The 25,924-nt window shown below is 59.8% G+C and overlaps 3 protein-coding genes across 3 annotated transcripts; 1 reads left to right on the top strand and 2 right to left on the bottom strand.

Annotated features, from left to right (window-relative positions):
• Positions 1-4,837: 4,837 nt before the first annotated feature.
• Positions 4,838-7,758, bottom strand: LOC133220596 (putative surface-exposed virulence protein BigA). Its single transcript, XM_061368834.1, has 3 exons — positions 5,355-7,758; positions 5,170-5,270; positions 4,838-4,900 (listed from the first exon to the last, which is right to left on the bottom strand). The coding sequence occupies exons 1-3, from the start codon at positions 7,756-7,758 to the stop codon at positions 4,838-4,840; spliced, it is 2,568 nt and encodes an 855-aa protein (XP_061224818.1).
• A 417-nt stretch (positions 7,759-8,175) lies between these two features.
• LOC133220595 (valine--tRNA ligase, mitochondrial-like) lies at positions 8,176-19,013 on the bottom strand. The gene is made up of 28 exons (XM_061368833.1): positions 18,810-19,013; positions 17,968-18,115; positions 17,781-17,881; positions 17,488-17,600; positions 17,323-17,389; positions 17,146-17,243; positions 16,963-17,044; positions 16,095-16,214; positions 15,894-16,005; positions 15,715-15,803; positions 15,415-15,505; positions 15,181-15,308; positions 14,940-15,043; positions 14,732-14,813; positions 14,538-14,614; positions 13,819-13,997; positions 13,594-13,664; positions 13,294-13,419; positions 12,708-12,812; positions 12,338-12,406; positions 12,145-12,223; positions 11,897-12,024; positions 11,310-11,462; positions 10,446-10,646; positions 9,844-9,955; positions 9,248-9,426; positions 9,022-9,132; positions 8,176-8,316 (listed from the first exon to the last, which is right to left on the bottom strand). Exons 1-28 carry the CDS (start codon positions 19,011-19,013, stop codon positions 8,176-8,178), a joined length of 3,270 nt encoding a protein of 1,089 aa, XP_061224817.1.
• Positions 19,014-19,606: 593 nt separating this feature from the next.
• LOC133220597 (general transcription factor IIH subunit 4-like) lies at positions 19,607-24,002 on the top strand. Its single transcript, XM_061368835.1, has 13 exons — positions 19,607-19,765; positions 19,862-19,966; positions 20,500-20,631; positions 21,248-21,344; positions 21,443-21,531; positions 21,748-21,856; positions 21,997-22,065; positions 22,563-22,646; positions 22,841-22,973; positions 23,116-23,246; positions 23,404-23,451; positions 23,533-23,611; positions 23,806-24,002. Exons 1-13 carry the CDS (start codon positions 19,626-19,628, stop codon positions 23,976-23,978), a joined length of 1,389 nt encoding a protein of 462 aa, XP_061224819.1. The 5' UTR covers positions 19,607-19,625; the 3' UTR covers positions 23,979-24,002.
• Positions 24,003-25,924: the final 1,922 nt, after the last annotated feature.

Below are 25,924 nucleotides of genomic sequence, written 5' to 3'. Positions count from 1 at the left end.
GCCCCACCGCGGGCCCCACCGCGAGCCCCACGGGGCCGCAGGAGCTGGAGCTGAAGCTGGAACCGGAGCTGCGGGACCTGCTGGGGCCCCCCCCGCTCCCCAACGTGCCCCTGCCCGCGCCCCACAGCCTGACCCACACCTTGGCCCATAGCCAGCCCCATAACCTCACCCATAGCCTGCCCCATAGCCAGCCCCACAACCTGACCTCTGCCTGGGCTTAAAGCAGGAGCCCAGGCTCCCCTCTGGGGGCTGTTTGGGACCCCGGGTCCTTGGGATCAGCTGGGGAGGGACCCAGGGGTCACCACCAGCACCCCCCAGTGTCCCCAACCCAACGCACACCCGGTTTCTATAGGGTCAGGTCTATAGGGGGATGGTCTATAGGGTCAGATCTATATAAGGGAGAGGTTAAGAGGGGTTAGGTCTATAGGGGCAGGTCTATAGGGGGGACAATAGGGGCAGGTCTATAAAGGGGTCGGGTTTGTAAGGGTTAGGTGTATAGGGGCAGGTCTATAGGGGGTCTATAGGTTCAGGTCTATATAAGGGACAGTTTAATAGGGGGTTAGGTCTATAAGGGCTGGTCTATGGGGCAGGTCTATGGGGCAGCTCCATAGGGGCAGGTCTATAGGGCAGTCTATAGGGCAGGTCTATGGGGCAGCTCTATCTCTAGGGCCGGGCGCGGCTCTGACTCATGGGCAGCTGCTGCCACGTCCCATTCCCCCCCCCGACCTTCCAGCCCGGCCGGTTCCAGCCCTGCTGGTGCCCATAAGAGCTCCCATTGCTCCCATTGCTCCCATTGCCCCCATTGCTCCCATTGCTCCCACTGCTCCCATTGCTCCCATTGCCCCCATTGCTCCCATTGCTCCCACTGCTCCCACTGCTCCCATTGCTCCCACTGCTCCCATTGCTCCCGGTGTTCCCGGTGCTCCCATTGATCCCGGTGCTGCGCTGGAGCTGCTGCCATAGACACCAGGTACCGGTGGGGGGGAGCCCTATGGGATGGGGGAGGGGGGGGGCAGGATTGGTCCCGGACCTCCATAACAGGGTCAATCGGGGGGGTGTCCCCATAACGGGGGTCAATGGGGGGATCCCCATAACGGGGTCAATGGGGGGTGGGATGACCGTAACAGGATCAATGGGGGTGGGATCCCCATAACGGGGGTCAATGGGGGGGGTCTCCATAACGAGGGTCAATGGGGGGGTCAATGGGGGTGGGATCCCCATAACCCCTCTCTCTCTTTGCCCCCCCAGCCATGTCCGAGCGCCGCCCCCCAGCGCCCCCCCAGCCGCCCCCCCCCGTGCCCGGCCCCCCCCCGAGGCCGCAGGGCCCCCCCCGGCCCGATGACCCCGAGCCCCCCCTGCCCGTGGTCCCCGTGGCCCCATGGCCCCCCCTGCCCGAGTGGGAAGGAGGCGGGGCCACGGCAGCCCCGGGCCAGGGGGCGGGGCCAGGGGGCAGCTCCTGAGCAAGGGGGGGAGGGGGGGGGCTATGGGGCACCAGCCCCATGGAGCCATAGGGAGGAGGCAGCAGCGCCCCCCCGGCCCCATTGACCCCATGGATGCCCCCTATTAAAGGCTCCTTAAGACCCAGGCTTGGTGTTAATGTTGGGGGACCCCCCCCACACACACACATAGGGATGGGAATGGGGGTGATGCTGCTTCAGTCTTTAATGGGGAGATGGGATGGGGACATGGGGGTAATAGAGGGAGATGGGGAGGCAGGATCAATAGGGGGGCATTGGGACATGGGGACATTGGGATATGGGGACATTGGGACATGGGGACATTGGGACATTGGGATATGGAGACAGGATCAATAGGGGGACATGGGGAAATTGGGATGCAGGATCAATAGGAGGACATTGGGACATGGGGACATTGGGACACAGGATCAATAGGGGGACATGGGGATGCAGGATCAATAGGGGGGCATTGGGACATTGGGATATGGGGACATTGGGACATGGGGACATTGGGACATTGGGATATGGAGACAGGATCAATAGGGGGACATGGGGAAATTGGGATGCAGGATCAATAGGAGGACATTGGGACATGGGGACATTGGGACACAGGATCAATAGGGGGACATGGGGATGCAGGATCAATAGGGGGGCATTGGGACATTGGGATATGGGGACATTGGGATATGGGACCACTGGGACATGGGGACATTGGGACACAGGATCCATAGGGGGACATGGGGACATTGGGATATGGGACCATTGGGACATGGGCACATTGGGACACAGGATCCATAGGGGGACATGGGGACAGCTCTATGCCACGTCCTGCAGCTCCTCTGAGTGTCCCCAGCCTGAAGAAGGGACACAGTGAGGGACAGAGCTGGACACTGGGGTTGTGTCCCCCACATCCAATACCCCATACCCCATATACCCCATATCCCATATCCCATATATCCCATACCCCACATCCCATACCCCATATCCCATATTCCATACCCCATATATCCCATACCCCATATATCCCATACCGCATATATCCCATATCCCATACCCCATATATCCCATACCCCATATACCCCATATCCCATTCCCCATTATCCCATTACCCCATTCCCACATCCTGGTACCTCTGCTCCCGCTGTCCTCGGTGTCCCTGGACCCGTCCTGACTCCCGATGTCCCCAGGCTCCGGTGGCATCGCCCTCATCCGGCTCCGGTTCTCACTGGAGCTCCGCAGCCCCCCCTGGGCCTGGGGGCCTTGGAGGGGCCCTTGGGGACGTTCCCCTTGTCCCTGTGTCCATGGCTCTTGGGCTGGGATCCGTTCCCCTTGGCCCTGTGTCCATGGCCCTTGGGCCGGGATCCGTGCCCCTTGTCCCTGTGGATGCGGCCCCAGTGCCTGGAGCCGCGCTCCTGGTCCTTGGGCTGGGTCCGCTTGTCCCTGTGTCCATGTCCGTACTGCCTGCATCCGTTCCCCTTGTCCCTGCATCCATTCCCCTTGTCTCTGTGTCCCTGTCCCTGCTCCCTGCATCCCTGTCCCTGCTCCCTGCATCCATTCCCCTTCTCCCCGTGTCCATGTCCCTGCTCCCTGCATCCCTGTCCCTTGTCCCTGCATCCCTGTCCCTGCTCCCTGCATCCCTCTCCCTGGTCCCTGCATCCATTCCCCTTGTCCCTGCATCCCTGCTCCCTGCATCCATGTCCCTGCTCCCTGCATCCATTCCCCTTGCCCCTGTGTCCATTCTCCTTGTCCCTGCATCCGTTCCCCTTCTCCCCCTGTCCATGTCCCTGCTCCCTGCATCCGCTCCCCTTGCCCCCTTGTCCCTGTCCCTTGTCCCTGTGTCCATATCCCTGCTCCTTGGGGACGTTCCCCTTGTCCCTGTGCCCCTATCCCTTGTCCCTGTGTCCCTGTCCCTGTTTCCTGTGTCCCTCTCCCTTGTCCCTGTATCCATTCCCCTTGTCCCCGCGTCCCTGTCCCTGCTACCTGTATCCATTCCCCTTGTCCCTGTACCCCTGCTCCCTGCACCCCTCTCCCTGCTCCCTGCATCCATTCCCCTGCTCCCTGCGTCCCTGCCCCTGCTCCCTGCATCCCTCCCCCTTGTCCCTGTATCCCTCTCCCTGCTCCCTGTATCCATTCCCCTTGTCCCCGTATCCCTGCCCCTTGTCCCCGTGTCCCCATCCCCGGTGCCCGCAGCCCTTGCCGGGGGGGACCCGCGGTTCCGCCGCCGCCCGCTGTTGCCGCCGCTGTCCCGAAGGGGGCGCTCGGGAGCAGGTTCAGGAGCCGCAGCAGCGACGCCAGGGCCTGGCCCCAGGGGTGCTGCGGGGCAGGGACCGGAGCCGCGGGGCCTGCGGGGGGGAACCGGTACCCGTGAGGCCGCTTCGGGTCCCTTCGGGTCCCATTGAGACCCATTGGGTCCCTTTGGGTCCCCTTTAGGTGCCAAGGGGTCCCATTGGGTCCCTTTGAGTCCCTTCAGGTCCCCTTTAGGTCCCAATGGGCCCCAATTGCTCCCCTTGAGTCCCTTTGAGACCCATTAGGTCCCTTCAATTCCCTTTGGGTCCCTTTGAGCCCCTTCAGGTCCCATTGAGTCCCTTCAAGTCCCATTGGGTCCCTTCAATTCCCGTTGGATCCCTTTGCGTCCCTTCAGGTCCCATTGGGTCCCTTTGAGTCCTTTCAGGTCCCATTGGGTCCCATTGAGTCCTACTGGGTCCCACTGAGTCCCTTCAGGTTCCATTGAGTCCCTTCAGGTCCCATTGGGTCCCTTTAGGTCCCACTGAATCCCTTTGGATCCCATTGAGTCCCCTACATCCCTTCACCCCCCCATGTCCCATCCCCATCCCTGTATCCCATATCCCCCCACATCCCTTTGCTCCCATGCCCTCCATCTCCCCCTTACCCCTAAGTCCCCCCCACATCCCTTTGCCCCCATCTCCCCCTTACCCCAATGTCCCCCCCACATCCCTTTGGCCCCATCTCCCCCCACTCCACCCCCACATCCTTTGTCCCACTCCCCCACACCCCCTTACCCATGCCCCCCAATCCCTTTGCCCCCATCTCCCCCTTACCCCAATGCCCCCCAAAACCCCCCCACTGCCCCCTCACCCCCCATCAGCAGCAGCATCCCCAGGACCACCACGAGCGTCCCCATCACCCCCATGGCTCTGCCGGACCCCCCCCCCCAATGTCCTCATCCCTCCTTTATAGAGCCAGGACCAACCCAATGCCCCCCCCCCCCCATTGTCCCCAATGGCTCGGTCCCTCCCCCCCCCCATTGTGCCATTGTCCGGCCCCCGCGCGGGGGCAAGCCCGGGCTCGCCAAATGGGGCACGGAGAGGGGGGGGTTGGGATTTATTGTTGGGGAGGGGCCCCCCCCCTTCTCATCCCATTCATGGGAAGGATTCGCCGATGGGGGCGGAGCTGATGAGGAAGACCCGGATGTAATGCGCGGCCTAGGGGGGAAGGGGGGCAATAAGAGCGTTGCGGGGGGGGGGGGGGGGTAACAGGGACCCCCCCCCCCCACCAGGACCTCCCATGGGGACCCAAGGGTTGGGGATCCATTGGGGAACCCCCCCCCCTCCCGGACCCCAAGTTGATGGGGACCCATTGGGGATCATGAATGGGAACCACCCCCCCTCTTTCCCTTCCCCCCCCACGGGATTTGGGGACCCCCCCCAAAGGACCCAGCAAATGGGGGCTCATTGGGGACCCCCCCCCGCACCGCAAAGACCCCTGCGAGCAGCAGCAGGGCCAGCAGGAGGCAGACGAGGGCCAAGAACACGAGGGGGCAGCCGGGGGAGGGCGTCTGCGCCTGGGGGGGGCCTGTAGGGGGACACAGGCAACACGGGAGGGGGCGTGGTCTAGCGTTAGACCACGCCCCCTCTCCCCATAGCCCCTCCCCTTTACCTGGGGCATCCCCTCTGGGGGCCTCGGTGGTGATGTCATCGGTGACGTCATCATCCCGGGGGGTGGTGTCTTCAAGCATGGGGTCCCCTGGCGTGATGTCACCCTCGGGAGTGACGTCATGACCAGCGCAGCCAATGGGGATGGGGGAAGTGATGTCATCCTCAGGCGTGACATCATCGGTGATGTCATCCCAAGCGGAAGGAGCATGCTCATTGGTGCAGATAGTGTCACCAGTGAGGTCACCGTCTCCTGGCAAGGAGGAAGTGACATCACCGGTGATGACATCATCATCGTTGACAATGACATCATCGTCGGCGATGACGTCATCAGCAGGGGCGTCCCTAGGTACAAAACCGGCTGTGTCTTCCTCTGCAGTGACGTCATCGATGACATCATCAGCGCAGACATCCCTGGAGAGGGCAATGGGGCCGTGCGCGGCGATGACATCATCAGTGACGTCATCACCGTGAGTGACGTCGCCGCCGGCAAGCTCCTCCCCAGGAAGCTCGGAAATGGTGTCGGCCCCCGCGATGACGTCATCTGTGACATCACTTCCGGGCAGGGAGGAAGTGACGTCACTCTGGGCAATGACATCACCCACGAAGGGCTCCTCAGGGGCGGAGGAGGTGACGTCATCACTGGCGATGACATCATCATCAGTTACATCCTCATCCTCCGGGGGGGGCGCCACCACCGTGATGGTGATGCCGCCGGCCACGCACGTGCCCCCAAGGGTGCCCCCCCAGCCTGTGACGTCATCGCTGACGTCATCCCCAGCCCCAAAGGCAGGGATGTCCCCAATGTCCCCCATTGATGGGAGGTCCCCAATGGCCTCGGCCCCAATGTCCGGAGCCTCCCTGTCCCCAATGTCCTTTGGGGCCACGACATCCCCATTGTCCTTTGGGGCCACCGCATCCTCATTGTCCCCAATGTCCTTTGGGGTCACCACATCCCTATTGTTCCCAGTGCCCTTTGGGGTCACCACATCCTCATTGTCCCCAATGTCCTTTGGGGCCACCGCATCCCCGTTGTTCCCAATGCCCTTTGGGGTCACCACATCCTCATTGTCCCCAGTGTCCTTTGGGGCCACCGCATCCCCATTGTTCCCAATGCCCTTTGGGGTCACCATATCCTCATTGTCCCGAATGTCCTTTGGGGCCACCCCATCCCCATTGTTCCCAATGTCCTTTGGGGTCACAACATCCCCATTGTCCCCAATGCTCTTTGGGGTCACCACATCCTTATTGTCCCCAGTGTCCTTTGGGGCCACCGCATCCCCATTGTTCCCAATGCCCTTTGGGGTCACCATATCCTCACTGTCCCCAATGTCCTTTGGGGCCACCCCATCCCCATTGTTCCCAATGTCCTTTGGGGTCACAACATCCCCATTGTCCCCAATGCTCTTTGGGGTCACCACATCCCCATTGTCACCATTGTACCCACTGTCCTTTGGGGGCACGACATCCTCATTGTCCCCAGTGTCCTTGTCCATAAGATCCAGACCATCCCTGTCCCCAGTGCCCTTTGGGGTCATCACATCCTCATTGTCCCCAGTGTCCCTTGGAGCCATCGCATCCCCATTTTCCCCAATGTCCTTTGGGCTCACCACATCCCCATTGTCCTCAGTACCCTTTGGAGCCACCACATCCCCACTGTCCCCAGTGTCCTTGTCCATGAGGTCCAGACCATCCCTGTCCCCAATGCCCTTTGGGGTCACCACATCCCCATTGTCCCCAATGCCCTTTGGGGTCATCACATCCCCATTGTCCCCAATGCCCTTTGGGGTCACCACATCCTCATTGTCCCCAATGTCCCTTGGAGCCACCACATCCCCATTGTCCCCAGTACCCTTTGGGGTCACCACGTCCCCATTGTTCCCAATGTCATTTGGGGCCACCACATCCTCATTGTCCCCAGTGCTTTTTGGGATCACATCCCCATTGTCCCCAGTGCCCTTTGGGGTCACCACGACCCCATTGTCCTCATTGTCCCTTGGAGCCACCAAGTCCCCATTGTCCCCAATGTCCTTTGGGGTCACCACGTCCCCATTGTCCCCAATGTCTTTTGGGGTCACCACATCCCCATTGTCCTCAATGGCCTTTAGGGCCACCACGTCCCCATTGTCCCCAGTGCCCTTTGGGGTCACCACATCCCCATCGTCCCTAATGCCCTTTGGTGTCACCACATCCTCATTGTCCCTTGGGGTCACCACATCCCCATTGTCCCCAATGTCCCCATTGTCCCAATCATCCTCATCCGGTGGTGCTGCGGTGACAGTGATGGTGATGCCGCTGGTCCAGGGGGTGACGGTAACAATGGGGACATCCATAGGGACCATAGCAACATCCATAGGAGCATCCATAGGGACCATGGCAACATCCATAGGGACATCCATAGGGACCATGGTGACATCCATAGGGGCATCCATGGGGGGGGCACCGCTGGGGCACCCCTCAGCCATGACCTGGGGAAGGGGAGGGGACGAGAGGTGATGGTGATGGGGACGTCACTGGGGTGACACCAAGGACATGGGGGTGTGGGGGGGACACAGGGGGGGACACAAAGGGGGAGCCCAAAGAGGGACCATGGGGGGGGGATCCGATACCTGAGGCAGGAGCAGGCGTCGCTGTCCCCGATGTCCCCACACGGCAGCGGCAGCGCCTGGATCCCAATGGAATGGGGGGGGCGGGGGGGGGGAAGGAGGAGGAGCCTGGGCCCCCCCCCCCCCCCCCAATGTGGGCTGAGCCCAGGACACTCGTGATGGGTCCCGGGGGGGAAAGAATGAGGCCAAAGAGAGCTTAAAGAGGGCGTTGGGGGGGGTTTATTGGGTTTTGGGGTGCAAGGGGGGGTCCAATGGGGGATCTGAGGGGGGGTTCAATGGGGGGTCCGAGGGGGGGTCCAAGGGCTCCAGGGCCTCCAGTGCTTGTTGGAGGCGGGCGAGCTCGGAGCGGAGGATGGCGACCTGGGATGGGGGGGGGGGGGCACATTAAAGATGACAGTGTTAATGAGCTGCCCGTTAATGAGGTTAATGAGCCCCCCATTAATGAGGTTAATGAGCCCCCCCATTAATGAGATTAATGTGGTTAATGACCCCCCCCCCCATTGGCCCTGCAGGGTTATGGGGGCCAATGGGATGCACTGGGGGGTAATGGGTGGCAATGGGGGACAATAAGAGGCAATAGGGATACAATCGGATGCAAGGGGGAGCAGTAGGGGTACAGTAGGGTGCAATGAAGGGCAATACAGGTACAAGGGAGGGCAGTGGGGTGCAATGGGGCGCAATGGGATACAATGGAGGCCTAATGGGGTGCAATGGAGCACAATGGGGTCAATTCGATACAATGGGGGTACAGTGGGAGTAAATGGGTTTCAACGGGTGTACAATGAAGGTCAACAGAATGAAATGGGGGTCAATGGGGGTCAAAGGGATACAATAGGGGTCAGTGGGGTTCAATGAATACACAATAGGGGTCAATGGGGTACAGTGGGGGTCAATAGGACACAGTGGAGGGCAACAGGGGTCAATGGGGTTCAACGGGTGTGCAATGGGGTACAATGGAATACAATGGCTGTACAACGGGGGTCAATGGATTCAACGGGGTGCAGTGAGATGCAATGGGGGTCAATGGTGTTAAATGGGGTTCAATGGGGCTCAATGAGGCCATACCTGGTGCTGGTCCCTCGGCTCTGGGGCCCCCCCCAGGCTCTGGAGGCGCCGCTGGAGGCCGAGGCTGCGGCTGCGGAGCTGGGCCCGGGCGGCCGCCGGCTCCACCAGGCCCTGCAAGGAAGGGGGGGGGGTCCTCCAGTGTCCCACAATGCCCTGGGACACCCCCAGTATCCCACAATGCCCCTGGGCTCCTCCCATATCCCACAATGCCCCGGGGCGCACTCACCTGCAGGCAGAGGAGCACGTGGGTGTCGGGGCCTGCAGGCGCCTTCACCCAGCCCGGGCCCGGCTCTGGCTCCGCCCCCAGGGGGAGGAGCTTCAGCGGCCCCGCCTGCGCCAACATCCGGAGGGTGGGGCCCAGCGGCTCCAACCAATCGCGTGTCTCCGCTGGGCACTGCACCGCCACTGCGCAAAGCATACTGGGATAGCGGCGCTGCCCCTCGGCCCACCCAACATGGCTGCCTCCAGTGGGGGTGTGAGGGAAACATGGCGCCTCCGTGCGCCCCACAGCATGATGGGATGGCTGGGCTGTGGCGGCCTCCAGTGGGGGCCGCCATCTTGAGGCATGGGGCAGCCAAGTGCATGCTGGGACATGGAGGCCTATAGAGCTGTCAGCCATATTGGCTGCCCCAGGGCATGCTGGGACATGTAGTCCCAGATGACTGACAGCCACATTGAAGGCCCTGGGGCATGCTAGGACTTGTAGTCCCTTATGCATGTCAGCCATATTGGCTGCCCCAAAGCATGCTAGGACTTGTAGTCCCCATATGCATGTCAGCCATACTGGCTGCCCCAAAGCATGCTGGGACTTGTAGTACTCACCGGGGGGCCGGGCTGCCCCAAGGCGGAAGGTGTCCCGCAGCCCCCGCACCGCCCGCACCACCTCCAGCATGGCCCCCACCTCCTGCTCCACAGTGGGGCAGTGCCAGTGGGCCTGGGGGGACACAGACAATGGGGTCAATGGGGCATCAATAGGGGGACAATGGGGTGCTGAGATGTCAATAGGGCATCAATGGGATGTCATTAGGGCATCAATGGGACGTTACTGAGGTGTTAATGGGACGTCAATGGGGTGTCAATGGGGTGTTAATGCGATGTCAATAGGGCATCAATGGGGAGTTATTCAGGTGTCAGTAGGGTGTCAATGGGGTGTCATCAATGGGGAGTTATTGAGTTGTCAATAAGGTGATAATGGGATGTCAATGGCCATCAATGGAGCATTATTAGGATGTCTATAGGGGGTTAATGAGATGTGAATGGGGCATCAATTGGATGTCATCAATGGGGAGTTACTGAGGTGTCAATCAGGTGCCTATAGGGTGTTATCGAAACACCAATGGGGCATCAATGGGGCGTCAATGGGGTGTCTATAGGGCAGTACCGAGCCATCGATGGGGTCTCGGTGTGTTCTCAACGGCACTCACCAGGCTGGAGGCATCGGGGAAGGGCGCGAGGGTGATGCTGGGGGGCACCGGTGGGGCGCGGGGCAGCCGCTGCCACAGCTCCTCGCTCAGGAAGGGGGCGAAGGGGGCCAGGAGCCGCAGCCCCACATCCACGCAGCAGAGCAGGGTCTGGCGCGTGTCCGGCGCTGTCACTGGGTCCTGGAGCAGCCCCTTGGAGGCCTCCTATGGGGAGAAGGAGGCATCAGTGGGATCAGTGCCATCAATGGGATCAGTGCCATCAATAGAAGGGGCAGGATGGACCCATCAATGGGTTCAATGCCATCAATGGGTCCAATGCCATCAATGGCAGGGGCAGGATGGACCCATCAATGGGTTCAATGCCATCAATGGGTTCAGTGCCATCAATGGCAGGGGCAGGATGGACCCATCAATGGGTTCAGTGCCATCAATGGGTTCAGTGCCATCAACGGCAGGGGCAGGATGGACCCATCAATGGGTTCAATGCCATCAATGGAAGGGGTAGGATGGACCCATCAGTGGGCTCAATGCTATCAATGGCAGGGGTAGGATGGACCCATTAATGGGTTCACTGCCATCAATGGCAAGGGCAGGATGGTCCCACCAATGGGTTCAATGTCATCAATAGCAGGGGCAGGATAGACCCATCAATGGGTTCAATGCCTTCAATGGGTTCATTGCCATCAATGGCAGGAGCAGGATGGACCCATCAATGGGTCCAATGCCATCAATGGGATCAGTGCCATCAATGGGTTCAGTGCCATCAATGGGTTCAATGCCATCAATGGGATCAGTGCCATCAATGGGTTCAGTGCCCTCAATGGGATCAGTGCCCTCAATGGGTTCAGGGGCAGGCCCCACACGCACCAGGAAGACGTCGCAGAAGCTCCGGGTCCAGAAGTGCTGCACGGCCCCGAGGGCTCCGTGGGGCTCCAGCGCCTCCAAGTGCCGGGTGCAGGCTCCCACCGCCTGCAGCAGCCGCCCCAGCACCCAGCGGCCCATGGCCACACGGGGGCAGCACTGCGGCAATGGACACAGGGATGCAGAAGGGGAGGCAAAGGGGGATGCTTGGGGGGGGCATTTCCCTTGCACCCCCAAAACCCCCCCTTTTAACCCCAAAACCTTCCTTTTACACCCCCTCAAACTCCCTCTTTAACCCTCAAACCCCTGACATTCCCCCTTCACCCCCCAAACCCCCCCCTTTACCCATCTAACCCTCCCATTGAACCCCCATACCCCCCTCTTTACCCACCCAAACCCCTCTTCCACCCCCAAAGTCCCCTTTTGAACCCCCCAAACTCCCTCTTTACCCACTCAAACCCCTCTTCCACCCCCAAAGTCCCCTTTTGAACCCCCCAAACCCCCCCATACCCCCCTCTTTACCCACCCAAACCCCTCTTCCACCCCCAAACCCCCCTTTGCCCCCCCAAAGCCCCCTTTTGGCCCCCCCATACCTCCTCAGGTCGCTGTGGGTCATAGTGGGGCCCCAGTGCCTGCAGCACGAACCTGACCCCATGCCAGACCTTATTGCAGAAGCGCCTGTGGGTCAGGGCTGTCCCTGCGGCCACCCGGATGCTGTCCCCTATGGGGGGGGACGGGATAGGGGCACTCAATGGGGATGGGGGGCACCCAATGGAGACCAAGGGCACTCAATGGGGACGGGGGGCACGCAGGGTCCTAGTGCCCCCCCGCCGGCTCTCACCATGCACATTGTGGGAGCACAGGAACATGCGCAGGGCATCAGCACCACACTCAGGGATGCCCTGGGGGAACTGGAGCCGCTGCAATGGGGAAAGGGGGGGTCAGGAAAAGGAGGGGTTATGGGGGGGATATGGGGGGGTCAAAGGGAGGAGTTGGAGCGGTAAAGGGGGGCTATGGGGCAGGGAAGGGCGAACCTGGCCCTCTGTGGCCACTCGGAGCTCGTGGGGGTCCAGGACCTTGGTGTGGAGCCTTTGCTGCAGGTCCTGCAATAGGAGAGACCCTGCAGTGAACACCAACCCCATTGGGAGACCCTGCAGTGAACACCAACCCCATTGGGAGACCCTGCAGTGAACACCAACCCCATTGGGAGACCCTGCAGTGAACACCAACCCCATTGGGAGACCCTGCAGTGAACACCAACCCCATTGGGAGACCCTGCAGTAAACACCAACCCCATTGCGAGACCCTGCAGTGAACACCAACCCCATTGGGAGACCCTGCAGTAAATAGGGTCTCCCATATGCTATTATAGGGTCTCTCATGTGCTATCATAGGGTCTCGTACCTGCAGCGAGGCCCCAGCGATGACATCCCGGGGGTCGATGACGTTCCCAAGGGATTTGCTCATCTTGCGCCCATAGGAATCACGGACCAGCGAGTGCAGCAGCACCTGGGGGGGGGGGGACAACATTCCAAACAGTGGGAATAGGAGACATTCAGGATCACGGAGCAGCCCCACATGGGGATGGGAGCCCCATGGGCTGACGGGGCATTGGGGTCCATAGGGACACACAGGGGGGACATTGGGGTCTATGGGGGGGACATTGGGGTCTATGGGGGGGACATTGGGGTCTATGGGGGTCTATGGGGGGGACATTGGGGTCTATGGGGGGGACATTGGGGTCTATGGGGGGGACATTGGGGTCTATGGGGGGGACATTGGGGTCTATGGGGGGGGTCCATTGGGGTCTATGGGGGGGACATTGGGGTCTATGGGGGGGTAAATGGGGTCTATGGGGCGGACATTGGGGTCTATGGGGCGGACATTGGGGTCTATGGGGGGGACATTGGGGTCTATGGGGCGGACATTGGGGTCTATGGGGCGGACATTGGGGTCTATGGGGGGGACATTGGGGTCTATGGGGTGGTACCTGGGTGAAGGGCAGGCGGCCGGTGAGCTGCATGCCCAATAGGGCCATTCGGGCCACCCAGAAGAAGAGGAGGTCGCTGCCCGTGGCCAGCAAGGCCGTGGGGTAGAAGCGCTGCAGGTCGGGGGTCTGGGGACACCAGAGGGGCCCTTGGGTCCCTTTGTGCCCCATTTGTGTCCCATTTGTACCCCATTTATGCCCCCCTTTGTACCCCATTTGTGCCCCATTTGCATCCCCTTTGTTTCCCCTTCCTGCCCCCTTTTATGTCCCCTTTATGCCCCCCCTTTGTGCCCCCCCATTCACCTCTTGGGGCCAGCCCAGTGCAGCGAAGGGGAAGAGTGCAGATGAGAACCACGTGTCCAGGACATCGGGGTCTGGAGGGGGGGACACCCCAAAAGGCGTCAGAAGGGAGGGGGTTGGGGTAAAAAGGAGGGGTTTTGGGGGTCCAATTTTGGGGTGAAAAGGAGAGGTTTTGGGGTGAAAAAGGGGGGGTTTTGGGGTGAAAAAGGGGGGTTTGGGTGCTCTGACCTTGCTGCAGGTGCAGCCCCTCGGGGGGGCAGCGCAGGAGCCGGGCAGCGGCCGCTCGGGCTTCGGCCTCGCTGCGTGCAACCACCCAGAGGCCACCAGGGGGCGCTGGAGGGGGCCCCTGCACTCGGTAGGCGGGGACCCGGTGACCCCACCAGAGCTGCCGGGAGAGGCACCAGTCCCTGGGGGGAGTAATGGGATATAGGGTATATGGGGTGTATGGGGTATGGGATATGGGATATATGGTGTGGGATATAGGGACATAGAGATATAGGGTATATAGGGTATGGGATATGGGGTATGGGATATAGGGACATGGGGATATAGGGTATATGGGGTATAGGATATAGGGACATGCAGGTATATGGTATATGGGGTATGAGATATGGGGTATGGGATATAGGGACATGGAAATATGGGATATATGGAGTATGGGATATGGGGGGTATGGGATATGGGGTATAAGGTGTATAGGATATGGAGCATGAGGTATGGGGTATGTGATATAGGGACATGGGGATATGAGGTATATGGGATATGGAATATAGAATATGAGGTACGGGGTATGGGGTATGGTATATATGGGGTATATGGGGTATGAGGTATGCGATATGAGAACGTAAGAATATGTGATATATGGAGTATAGAATATAGGGTATGGGCTATGAAATATTGAGTATGGAAATATAAAAATATATGGACATAGGGATGCTTTTCCTTACCCCACATTATCCATCCACGTTTTCCAATTCTTCTCATGGAACTTGGGGATGAGTTGGAGACGTCCGGATGTCACTGCCTAGGGAAGGGGGATGAATGGGAAGGGGTCACACAGGCTGGGTTCGGGGTGTCCCCCCCTGTATCCCCATATCCCATACCCCATATTCCATATCCCACATCCCCATGTCCCTGTCACCTCCCGGGCCCGTGCTGCCATCTCCTGGCACCGCAGGAACCATTGGCTCTTCAGCAGGTACTCAACGACGTCCCCAGAGCGGCTGTGGGGGCACCAGGGTCACCTCAATGGGGATGGGATGGGGATGGGATGGGGATGGGGATGGGATGGGGATGGGATAGGGATGGGGACGGGATGGGGACGGGATGGGGACGGGATAGGGAGGTACCTGCACATGGGCAGGGTCATGGCGTGGTCCTGGGTGCCCCGGTGCAGCCCCAGCTCAGCCAGAGCAGCCACGACCTTGTCCCGTGCCTCGAAGCGATGGACACCCTGGAGACACACATGGGGACATGGGGATGGACATAGGGACAGACATAGGGACATACATGGGGACATGGGGATGGACATAGAGACACACATGGGGACACAGGGACACACACAAGGACAGACATGGGGACGAGCAGTACCTGGAGCCACCCCCCACCTGGGGGGCACATGGTGCCATCATCCCCAATGACAGAGAGCAGGGGCAGCCCCTGGGCCCGGGCCAGCACCAGGTCACGGGGACTGTGCCCCGGGGTCACCTTCACTGCGCCTGTGTGGGGGGAACACCCCATTAACCCCCTTGAGCCCATTGAGACCCCCCCTCCCCCCTTCATCCAGCCTGGCTCCCAGTCCTAGCCCCATACTGGTCCCAGTACCGGTGCCTTGAGTGGGCTCCACGGAGGGGTCGGTGACGATGGGCAGGAGCTGCCCCGTGAACGGGTGCCGGACCCGGCGTCCATGGAGGTGCTGGGGAAAAGGGGGGGGATCACGGCGGGCACAATCCGCACTGTCCCTTTAAGAGCATCGGGCCCCCACTCCCCATGGCGCGCCTACAGGCCCCGCCTACTTCCCTTATATGGACGCACCCATTCATAAAAGGCGACGCGCTAAAGCAGCTCAACAGCCAATGGCTGATTTGCTGCTGAGCCACGCCCCCCGTAAGCCCCGCCCCTCACCGTGTAGCGCGGGTCCTCCGGGTGCACGGCCACGGCCACGTCCCCCAGCATCGTCTCCGGCCGCGTCGTGGCCACCGGTAGCTCCAGGCCTGAACATGCCAAGCACACGTGATGCACACACGTGTCAGAGCATGGTGGGGCAACCCATGATGGGTGCACGGGGGGGGGTCCCCACTCACCGTCCCCCCCCTCCACGGGGTAAGCGAAGGTGACGAGGAGGCCGAAGGTGATGGGATGGGGACAGCCGGGGACACGGAGCGCCGTGGGGCCCGTCAGGGAGCGGGGCTCCACCTGCATGGAGATGGGGGTGCTGGGACACCACGGGGACCCCCCAAGGAGCCTTTGGGGCCACTTGAGGGAGCCTTGGGGGCCGCACTCGCCTCCACGTCAGCCAGGGCGGAGCGCAGGGCGCAGGACCAGGTGACGAGGCGGCGGTCGCGATGGATCAACCCGGCCTCATGCAGGTGCACGAAGGCTTCGATCACCGCCCGGGAGAAGCCCTGTGGGGATGTGATGGGGACATGGCAGTGGGGACATGATGGGGATGTATTGGGGTGCATTGGGGATGCATTGGGGATACGATGGAGACATGATGGGGATGCACTGGGGACACGATGGGGATGTATTGGGGATACGATGGGGACACGATGGGGATGCATTGGGGATACAACGGGGACATGATGGGGATGTATTGGGGATGCATTGGGGATACAATGGGGACATGATGGGGAAATGATGGGGACATGATGGGGATGCAGTAGGGATACAATGGGGACATGATGGGGATGTATTGGGGTGCATTGGGGATGCATTGGGGATACGATGGAGACATGATGGGGATGCACTGGGGACACGATGGGGATGTATTGGGGATACGATGGGGACACGATGGGGATGCATTGGGGATACAACGGGGACATGATGGGGATGTATTGGGGATGCATTGGGGATACAATGGGGACATGATGGGGAAATGATGGGGACATGATGGGGATGCAGTAGGGATACAATGGGGACATGATGGGGATGCATTGCAAATGCATTGAGAATACAATGGGGACACGATGGGGACATATTGGGGATGCATTGGGGACACGATGGGGATGCATTGGGGATACAATGGGGATACAATGGGGAGCCATTGGGGGCATGATAGGGACATGATGGGGACACAATGGGGATGCATTGGGGACACAATGAGAACACAATGGGGAGACACTGGGGATGCTATGGGGGTTCCCAATGTACCGGGTCCATGGTGAAGGCGCAGCGGCTCCAGTCCAGCGATGCCCCCAGTGCCCGAAGCTGCTGCAGGATCTCATCCCCATGCCTGGACCAAGCGGGATGGGGTGGGGACACACACACACATGGCTTTGGGGTGACAATGTCACCTCATACACCTCATTGCCACGTCCCCATTGTCCCCCTCACCGTTGTTTCCAGGCCCAAACCTCTTCCAGGAACTGGGAACGGGTCAAATCCTGGCGCCGTAAGCGCCGGTGCTGCCATAACCAGCGCTCCACCACTGCCTGCGGACATCAATGGGGACAATGGGGAGGCTGGTTGGGACATTGGGAACAATGGGGATAAAGGGGGGGGTGGTCTCACCTGGGTGGCAATACCAGCATGGTCAGTACCCGGCACCCAGAGCACGGTCCAGCCCTGCATCCTCCGCCTGAAACAGCACCACCAGCACCCATGGGTGCCCCCAGGCTCCCACCACCCCCCCCAACACACCCCTTATGGGTGCCCCAGGCTCCTATCCCCACTGACCAGCGCACAACAGCATCCTGCAGAGCCACTGTCAGAGCATGGCCGAGGTGCAGGGAGCCGGTGACATTGGGGGGGGGCAGCACCAGGCTCAGGACACGGCCCCCGGCTGGTGTCTGTTATGGGGGGGGAACATGGGCTGAGACCGGGCACAGCTCAGGGCAGGAATGGGCTGAGACCGGGCACAGCTCAGGGCAGGAATGGGCTGAGACCGGGCACAGCTCAGTACAGGAATGCATTGAACCCCCATAGGGTTGCATTTACCCCCCCCCCCTTGGTGCCTGTGCCCCACTCACCGAGGCCGGGGGGGTGAAGAAGCCCTGCTGCTCCCACCAGCTGTACCAGGCGGCCTCCACGTAGCGGGGGCTGTAAGAGGGGGGCAGCGGCACCCCCGTGGCTGTACCCCAAAGGTGTCACCAGGGGGCAGTGCTCAGCCCCACACATCACCCATAGCCCCCCCCCAATGTCACCCCCCCTCCGTACCCTTCTTGCCATCGGCTTCCAGGGGGTGCTCGTACTCAACGATGCTTTTGGGGGTCCAGCTTTTGGGGGGGGCTGTTGGCACCTGCCAGACCAGTGTAAACCAGTATAGACCCATAGAAACCAGTATAGACCAGTACAAACCACTGTACTATTACCAGTGCAATATTATAAGTAGCATAACTTCATAAAAACCACTATAAACCAGTCAGAACCACTCCCATATTACCAATACAACAACATAACCAACATAGATTCATAAAAACCACTACATACCAGTAAAAACCACTATAGTATTATCAGTATACTAACATAACCACTGTAAACCACTAAAAATCTGTATAGCTCAATACCGGCCCATAGAAACCAATATAAACCAGTACAAACCACTACAATACTACCAGTACAATAACATAACCAGTGTAGATTTATAAGAACCACTACAAACCAGCAAAAACCACTATAGTATTATCAGTACACTAGCATAACCGGTATGAACCAATAGAAACCAGAACAGATCAATACAGGCTCATAAAAACCAATATAAACCAGTACAAACCAGTCTACTATTACCAGTCTAATAGTATAACCACTACAGATCTTCGGAACCTAATATAGCTCAATATACACCCATGCAGACTGCTATAAACCAGTACAAACCACTGCAGTATTACCAATACAGTGATATAACCAGAATAAACCAATACAAACCACTATAAACCAACACAGCCCCATTAAAACCACTATAAACCAATCCGCACCACACACTCCAGTGCCCCCCAGCTCACCCCAATGCTCCCAGTTGCCCCCAGTACCCCCCCCCCCCAAGTGTCCCAGCCCCGTACCTGCCCCACGGCCGCTCTCTGCCTCCTCTCCCGCTGCCTCCTCTCCTTGTACTCGCGGTCCCGGAGCCGGTTCCGCTCGGGGGAGCCCCGGGGGGGTCCCTCGGTCCCGGGGGGGACCCCGCAGCACCGGGGCCGGGCCCCCAGGGCCGCCCGTAGAGAGCGGGGGGCAGCGGCCAGGCCGCGGGACAGCACCGGGGCCGCCATGGAGGGAGGGAGGGCACTAGGACCCGGGGGGAGCCCGGCTCACGTGACAGGCGCTACCCGCGCTCCCAGCGGAGGGGGCGTGGCCGACGGCGCGCCGCATGGCGGGAAAAGGAGGCGTGGCCTCGGTGGTAGTGGGGACGCGGTGAGAAAGGGGGGACATGGGGGGCAGAGATAGGGGGCAATGGGGGAGATGTGGGGGCAGAGATTGGGCAATGGGGGGTACTTGGGAGGCAGAGATGGGGGACAAAGGGGGGGACTTAGGGGCAGAGATGGGGAGCAGAGATGGGGGGCAATGGGGGAGATGTGGGGGGCAGAGATGGGGGGCAATGGGGAGTACTTGGGAGGCAGGGATGGGGGACAATGGTCGGGACTTGGGGGACAGAGATGGGGGGCAATGGGGAGGACTTGGGGGACAGTGATGGGGACCACAGATGGGGCAATGGGGGTGGCTTGGGCAGAAATAGGGGGCAATAAGGGCACTTGGGGGGCAGAGATGGGGCAATGGGGGGGGTTTGGGGGGCAGAGATGGGGCAATGGGGGGGACTTGGGGGGCAGAGCCTCACCGCAGTCGCTTTGCTGCCATTGACAGGAGCTGATTGACGGGGGGGGGCGATGGAGGCCACGGCCTCCCCCCCCCGGCTGCAACGGGGGCAGCTCCAATGCAAGAACCTGCACGAGTTCCTGCGGGGCCTGAGCCCCCCCATCCTGGACCGGCTCTATGGGCACCCCGCTACCTGCTTGGCCGTGTTCCGGTGACCCCCTCCCTCCGTGCACCCCAATATCACCCATGGGGACCCCAATACCTCTTATGGGTCACTGACCTCCCCCTGTATCCTCCCCTCATCCAGGGAGCTGCCGGCGCTGGCTCAGATCGGGATCATGCGGATGCTGTTCCTGGAGCAGCCGCTGCCGCAGGCGGCCGTGGGGCTGTGGGTCAAGAAGGAGCACAGCAAGTGGGTGCTATGGGGGGGTATTGGGGTTGAGGGGGTCCCTTGGGTGCTGGGGGGGGTCCATAGGGTGCTATGGGGGGTATTGGGGTTTGGGTGTGGGGGGTTGGGTGTTGGGGGGTTTGGGGTTGAGGGGATCCCTCCTATTACACTCCAGTTTACCCCCTCTATGCCCATTACCCTCTGTGACCCCCATTACCCTGTTACCCCCATAGCCCCATCAGCCAAGTTAACCCCCATTACCCCCCTGTGACCCCCATTACCCATCACCCTGTTACCCCCCAGTACCCCCTATGCCCCCCATTACCCCCATCATCCAAGTTAACCCCCATTACCCTCTGTGACCCCCATTACCCCAAGTTACCCCCCCCATTACCCCCTTCTGCCCCCCATTACACCCCAAGTTGGAGGGGGGGAAGGTTTGGGGCGGCTCCATCACCCCCATAGGGGCTGTGGGTCCTGGGGGGGCTCCATCACCCCCATAGGGGCTCTGGGTCCCAGGGGGGGGTCCCTAAGGCTTCCCCCCTGCCCATGTATAGGGAGCAGGCGCAGAGCCGGGAGGTGCTGCTGGGCCTGCGACTCTGGCACCCCCACACATTGCCGGGGGGGCTGCCAGGAGTGGGGCTGCACCCCGGCTTCAGGCACAACCTGCGCCTGGCCCTGCTGGGGGGGTGAGTTATGGGGCAATGGGGGCTATGGGGGCAATGGGGGCAAACTGGGGTTATGGGGGGTAATGGGGGCACAGGGGTGTAGTGGGAGGGGAACATGGGGGTGACTGGGTGCTATGGGGGGAACGGGGTAATGGGGAATATGGGGGACACGGGGGGTAATGGGCAGAAGGAAGTAATGGGGGTAAGTTGGAATGAAAGGGCTATGGGGTGTAATGGGGGTGTAATTAAGGTATAATGGGATAAATGGGTATAATGGGGATGTAGTGGAGGGTGTAATGGGGTAAAATGGGTCTTGGGGTATAAATGGGGAGCTATAATGGGGGATGTATTGGGGGTATAATGGGGATGTAGTGGAGAGTGTAATGGGGTAAAATGGGGGGGTTTGGGTATAAATGGGAAGGTATAATAGGGGAATCTAATGGGCTATAAGGGGAAGTGTAATGGGGTGTAATAAAGTATAATGGGGATGTAATGAAAAGTGTAATGGGGTAAAATGGGGGGTCTTGGGGTATAAATCAGAGCTATAATGGGGGATGTATTGGGGCTATAATGGGTTATACTGGGGGGTGCAATGTGCTCTAATGGGGGGGTTTGGGGCTCCCCACGGGGGGTGCAGGGGCAAGGCCTGGTCCGATGACACCAGCCAACTGGGACCAGACCGGCACGCGCGGGATGTGCCGGCACTGGACCGGTACGCGGAGGAGCGCTGGGAGGTCAGCAGGGGGGGGTTATATCCATCACCCCCATATCCCATACCCCATATCCCATACCCTGGGGGTGACCCCGAGGTCCTGAACCCCCCCCATTGCAGGTGATCCTGCACTTCATGGTGGGGTCCCCCAGTGCTGCCGTGAGCCAGGATCTGGCCCAGCTCCTGATTCAGGCTGGGCTCATGAAGAGGTGAAGGGGGGGGTCATAAAGGGGTTTGGGGGGGGGTCCTAAGGGGGTTTGGGGAGGGGCTAAAGGGGGCTGGGGGGGGTCGTAAAGGGATTTGGGGGGGTTCTAAAGGGGTTTTGGGGGTCGGAAAGGGGTTCGGGGGGGTTCTTAAAGGGGTTTGGGGTGGGTCCTAAAGGGAATTTTGGGGGGGAGGGCACTGATGTTGGGGTCCCCCCGCAGTGATGGGGGGGACGCTCCCTGCATCACCTCGGCCGGGTTCCAGTTCCTGCTGCTGGACACCCCAGCCCAGCTCTGGTACTTCATCCTGCAGTACCTGCGGGGGGCAGAGGTGAGATGAACCCCCCCCCCCACACACACACATAAAGGGGATTGCCCCCCCCATATAGGTGGTGGTGTCCCCCATACCCCCCCCAAATGGGGTCCCCCCCCCAGCTTCCCAGTGCTCCCATTGATCCCAGTTCAATCCAGGCGCGGGGCATGGACCTGGTGGAGATCCTGTCCTTCCTCTTCCAGCTCAGCTTCTCCACCCTGGGCAAGGTGAGGGGGTGCTGGCGTGACCCCCATCCCATCCCCATAGATATTGGGGTGACCCCCTCCATCCCATAGGGTGTTATGGGGATCCCCCCTTGGCTTGGTGTGGGGGGGTGACTACTGGGGGTAATTAGGGGGGTAACCAGGGGAACATTGGTGTAACTAGGGGGGTACTGGGGTAACTGGGGGATATTGGTGTAACGGGGGGGTACTGGGGTAACTGGTGTAACTGGGGGTGTAAGTGGGGGGGGGCGTACCTGGTTAACTGGGGGGGTAACTGGGGGGGTACTGGGGTAACTGGTGTAACTGGGGGTATAAGTGGGGGTGTACCTCGTTAACTGGGGGGGGTAACTAGAGGGGCACTGGTGTAACTGGGGGGGTACTGGGGTAACTGAGGGTATAAGTGGGGGGTACTGGGTTAACTGGGGGCGGTAACTGGATGGGTACTGGTGTAACTGGGGTTATAAGGGTGGGGCACTGGTGTAACTGGGCTGCCTGTGCAGGATTACTCCGTGGAGGGCATGAGCGAGTCCCTGCTCAGCTTCCTGCAGCACCTCAGGGAGTTCGGCCTCGTCTTCCAGAGGAAGGTGCCATGGGGGGGGACATAGGGGGGGGACAATGGGAGCCACGGGGTGACCCAAGGGGGCTACACACAGAAGGGCACAAGAGGCTCCAGACCCCCCTCAGGGGCCATAAACTGCCCCATTCTTAATGCTACCCCCTCTTCTTCTGCCCCCTTTGTGTCCCCCCACTGCCTCCCATTAACCCCATTGCCCCCCAGCGCAAGTCCCGTCGCTTCTACCCCACGCGCTTGGCCATCGCCTTGGCCTCGGGGCCATCGGGGACCCCCCCGGAGCACGGTGCTCGTGGTTTCATCCTGGTGGAGACCAACTACCGCATCTATGCCTACACCGGTGGGGCCTATCCCCAAGGGGGGGGGGGGACCCCCATGGCCCTGCACCATGGGTCCCCTGTATCCCATTGCGCTCCATCCCTGCATCCTGACCCCCGTATCCCCCTCTCTGTTGTCCCCAATGCTCCCCCCCAAACCTGCAGACTCAGAGCTTCAGGTTGCCCTCATCGCCCTCTTCTCGGAGCTCCTCTATCGCTTCCCCAACCTGGTGGTGGCCCAAGTGACCAGGGACAGCGTCCAGGCTGCCATCGCCAACGGCATCACCGCTGATCAGGTAAGGGGCAGGGAGCATACATACAAAGGAGGTGGATGAGGATGCGGTTCGGGGGGTGATGGGGGTCTATTGGGGTGCCCTAAGGGGGAATGGGGGTATTGGGGTTCCTCATAGGGGATATTGGGGTGCCCCCATTAACCTCTTCCTCCCCACCCAGATCATCCACTTCCTCCGTACCCGAGCGCACCCCGTCATGGCCAGGCAGGTGGGTGCAGGGGGGGTCTATAAGGGGGGGTATCCATAGTAGGGGGGTCCCTGTGTCCACGCTGCTGTTTCCCCCCCTCAGGCCCCGGGGTTGCCCCCCACCATCACCGACCAGATCCGCCTGTGGGAGCTGGAGCGGGACCGCCTGCGCTTCTCCGAGGGTGAGGCACCCCCAATGTCCCCCCCCAACCCAGTGTCCCCAAGGATTGGTGATGGTGACACCTCCCTTTAAGCCCCCATTGGAAGGTGACATCCCCTTGAGGTCTCTATGGGGCGATGGCATCCCCCTATTGGGATGCAGCCACCCCATGAGGGTGATGCTGACCACCCGCCCCATTCCCTTTGCTCCATCCAGGGGTGCTGTACAACCAGTTCCTGTCGCAGGTGGACTTCGAGGTGCTGCGGGACCACGCACGGGCGCTGGGGGTGCTGGTGTTCGAGCACCCAGGCCGGCGGCTCATGGTAGTGACCCCCGGCGGGCACCCCGATGTCAAGCGCTTCTGGAAGAGACAGAAGCACAGCTCATAACATAGGGACCCCCCCTCGCACGCACCCCCACACACAGGGCCCTTGGTTCTTGTGGTCCCCCAAGGATGGAGTCACCGCCGAGGGGAAAATGTGTTTTATGGGGAAAAATATTTTGTTAATGAAAACGGTGTTTTCTAGGGTTTTTTTATAATAAACCCATCATTTTGAGAACAAAAAAGGAAGTTTTGAGAATAAATCTGGGTTAGGCTGAAAGTGCTGGTCTGGGTGGGAATAAAGGGAGGGTTATTATGGAGAATAAGGGGTTTGGGGAGGAAAAAGAGTTTATAACACGCAGAGTTAAGGGAAAATGGATTTCTGAGGAGCTGACATAAATAAAAGGATTTGATCAAAACCATGGTTTTGAAGGGCAAAATGGGTTTTACCACAGCCTCTTCCCTTTTATGTCCATAGTCCCATCTGTGGGTAGCACTCTGGGTAGAACAAAGAAATAACAGGTATTTTAGGGGTGGAAAGCAGGGGTTTATGGTAGGTTTCACGCAAAGGAATTATTTCCAAACACATTTACTACGATGGCTAAAAAAATTAAGTATAAGGGACAAACTACTTACAGCTCAACATGAAAAGACCCCACCACCTCAAATTACAGCACTCTGGGTAGAACAAAAACATTAACAGGTATTCTGGGGGTAGAAAGCAGGGGTTTATGATAGGTTTAAGAAAAATAATTATTTCCAAACACATTTATTACGGCAGCTAAAACAATTAGTTATAACGGCGAAACTACTTACAGCTCCTCACGCAAACACTCCACCACCTCTAACTGCGCTGCTCTCGCTGCCTCCCGCCTTATATAGGGATGGAGCGGACGCGGTCCAATCAACGCGGGGGTTTCAATCAGGTCCGCACCTCCCTGCAAGCACCAGCCTCCGGTGTCGCCGCAGGCTTCAATCAGGTCCGACTCAGCTTCGCGTCGCCTTCACCCGGAGCCGATGGGTCCTAAACCCCGACCGCAGAACGTCGAAGCCCGCAAAGGTCCGGGTGAGCTGTTTCCCAGTGATGCTCCCATTAGGATGGCTGGAATCGAAAAAGGTCCCTAGAGGAGTTTGACCCATGAGGGCACACAAAGTAACACCACCCCTTCTGAGGGCAGCACCTTGGGGTGGAAAGCAGGGTTTACGGTGCTTTTGAGGAAAACCGGGTTATTCCCAAATGCATTTAATAGGGAAGCGGGGGTTTAATAACCGCAACGGGCAAAACTACCTGCACCACACAATAACACCGACCACAACAGCAGCAGCCCCCAACTGAAGCAGCGGCAGCCGCTTCCTCACTTACATAGGGCGGGACAAGACAAGGTCTCAATCAGGTCCGACCTTCCCTGCAAGCACCAACCTGCGGTGGCGCTGCAGGCTTCAATCAGGTCCGACCCCAGCCTCCGTCGCCTTCGCCGAACTCCGCTGGGTCCTAAAGCCCGAAGCAGGACGTCGAAGCCCGCAATGGGTTGAGGTGAAGGGCCCTTAAATACCTCCAGTTCCACCCCTGCCACATTGAGCTTCTTCTCAGCCGACGCCAAGACCTTCTCCCCAGCTCTCATCACCGCTTTCTGCCTGGTAACCGGTGACACTGCCTCCATGGGTGATAGAGGCAACATTCACACCCATTTCCCCTTCCTAATGACACCCAAGAGTATCCCAGAATGCGAAGAGCAGCTTCCCAGTGATGATCCCTTTGAGACGGCTGGAGTTAAAACCGGTCCTAAAAGGGTTTGACCCACGGGTGCACACAAAGAAACCAAATCCCATCTGGAGGGAGCAGCTTGAGTTAAAACAAGAAATAACGGGTATTCTTTTCGGGTGGAAAGAAGTGGTTTGTGGTGGGTTTGAAGTAAAACGGCTAGTTCCTAAATACATTTAAAAGGACAGTGGGGTTAAATGATTATAAGGGGCTTATTACAGGTGCTAATTAAGGGAGGCGAAGCTACCTGC

This window comes from Neopsephotus bourkii, unplaced genomic scaffold (genome assembly GCF_033783945.1).
Source record: "Neopsephotus bourkii isolate Nb327-2 ecotype Australia unplaced genomic scaffold, CSIRO-AGI_Nbou_v1 NB_1453, whole genome shotgun sequence".
NCBI classification, from domain to species: domain Eukaryota; kingdom Metazoa; phylum Chordata; class Aves; order Psittaciformes; family Psittacidae; genus Neopsephotus; species Neopsephotus bourkii.
The sequence above is the reverse complement of the archived record's forward strand: the minus strand, read 5'-3'. Positions and strand labels throughout refer to the sequence as shown.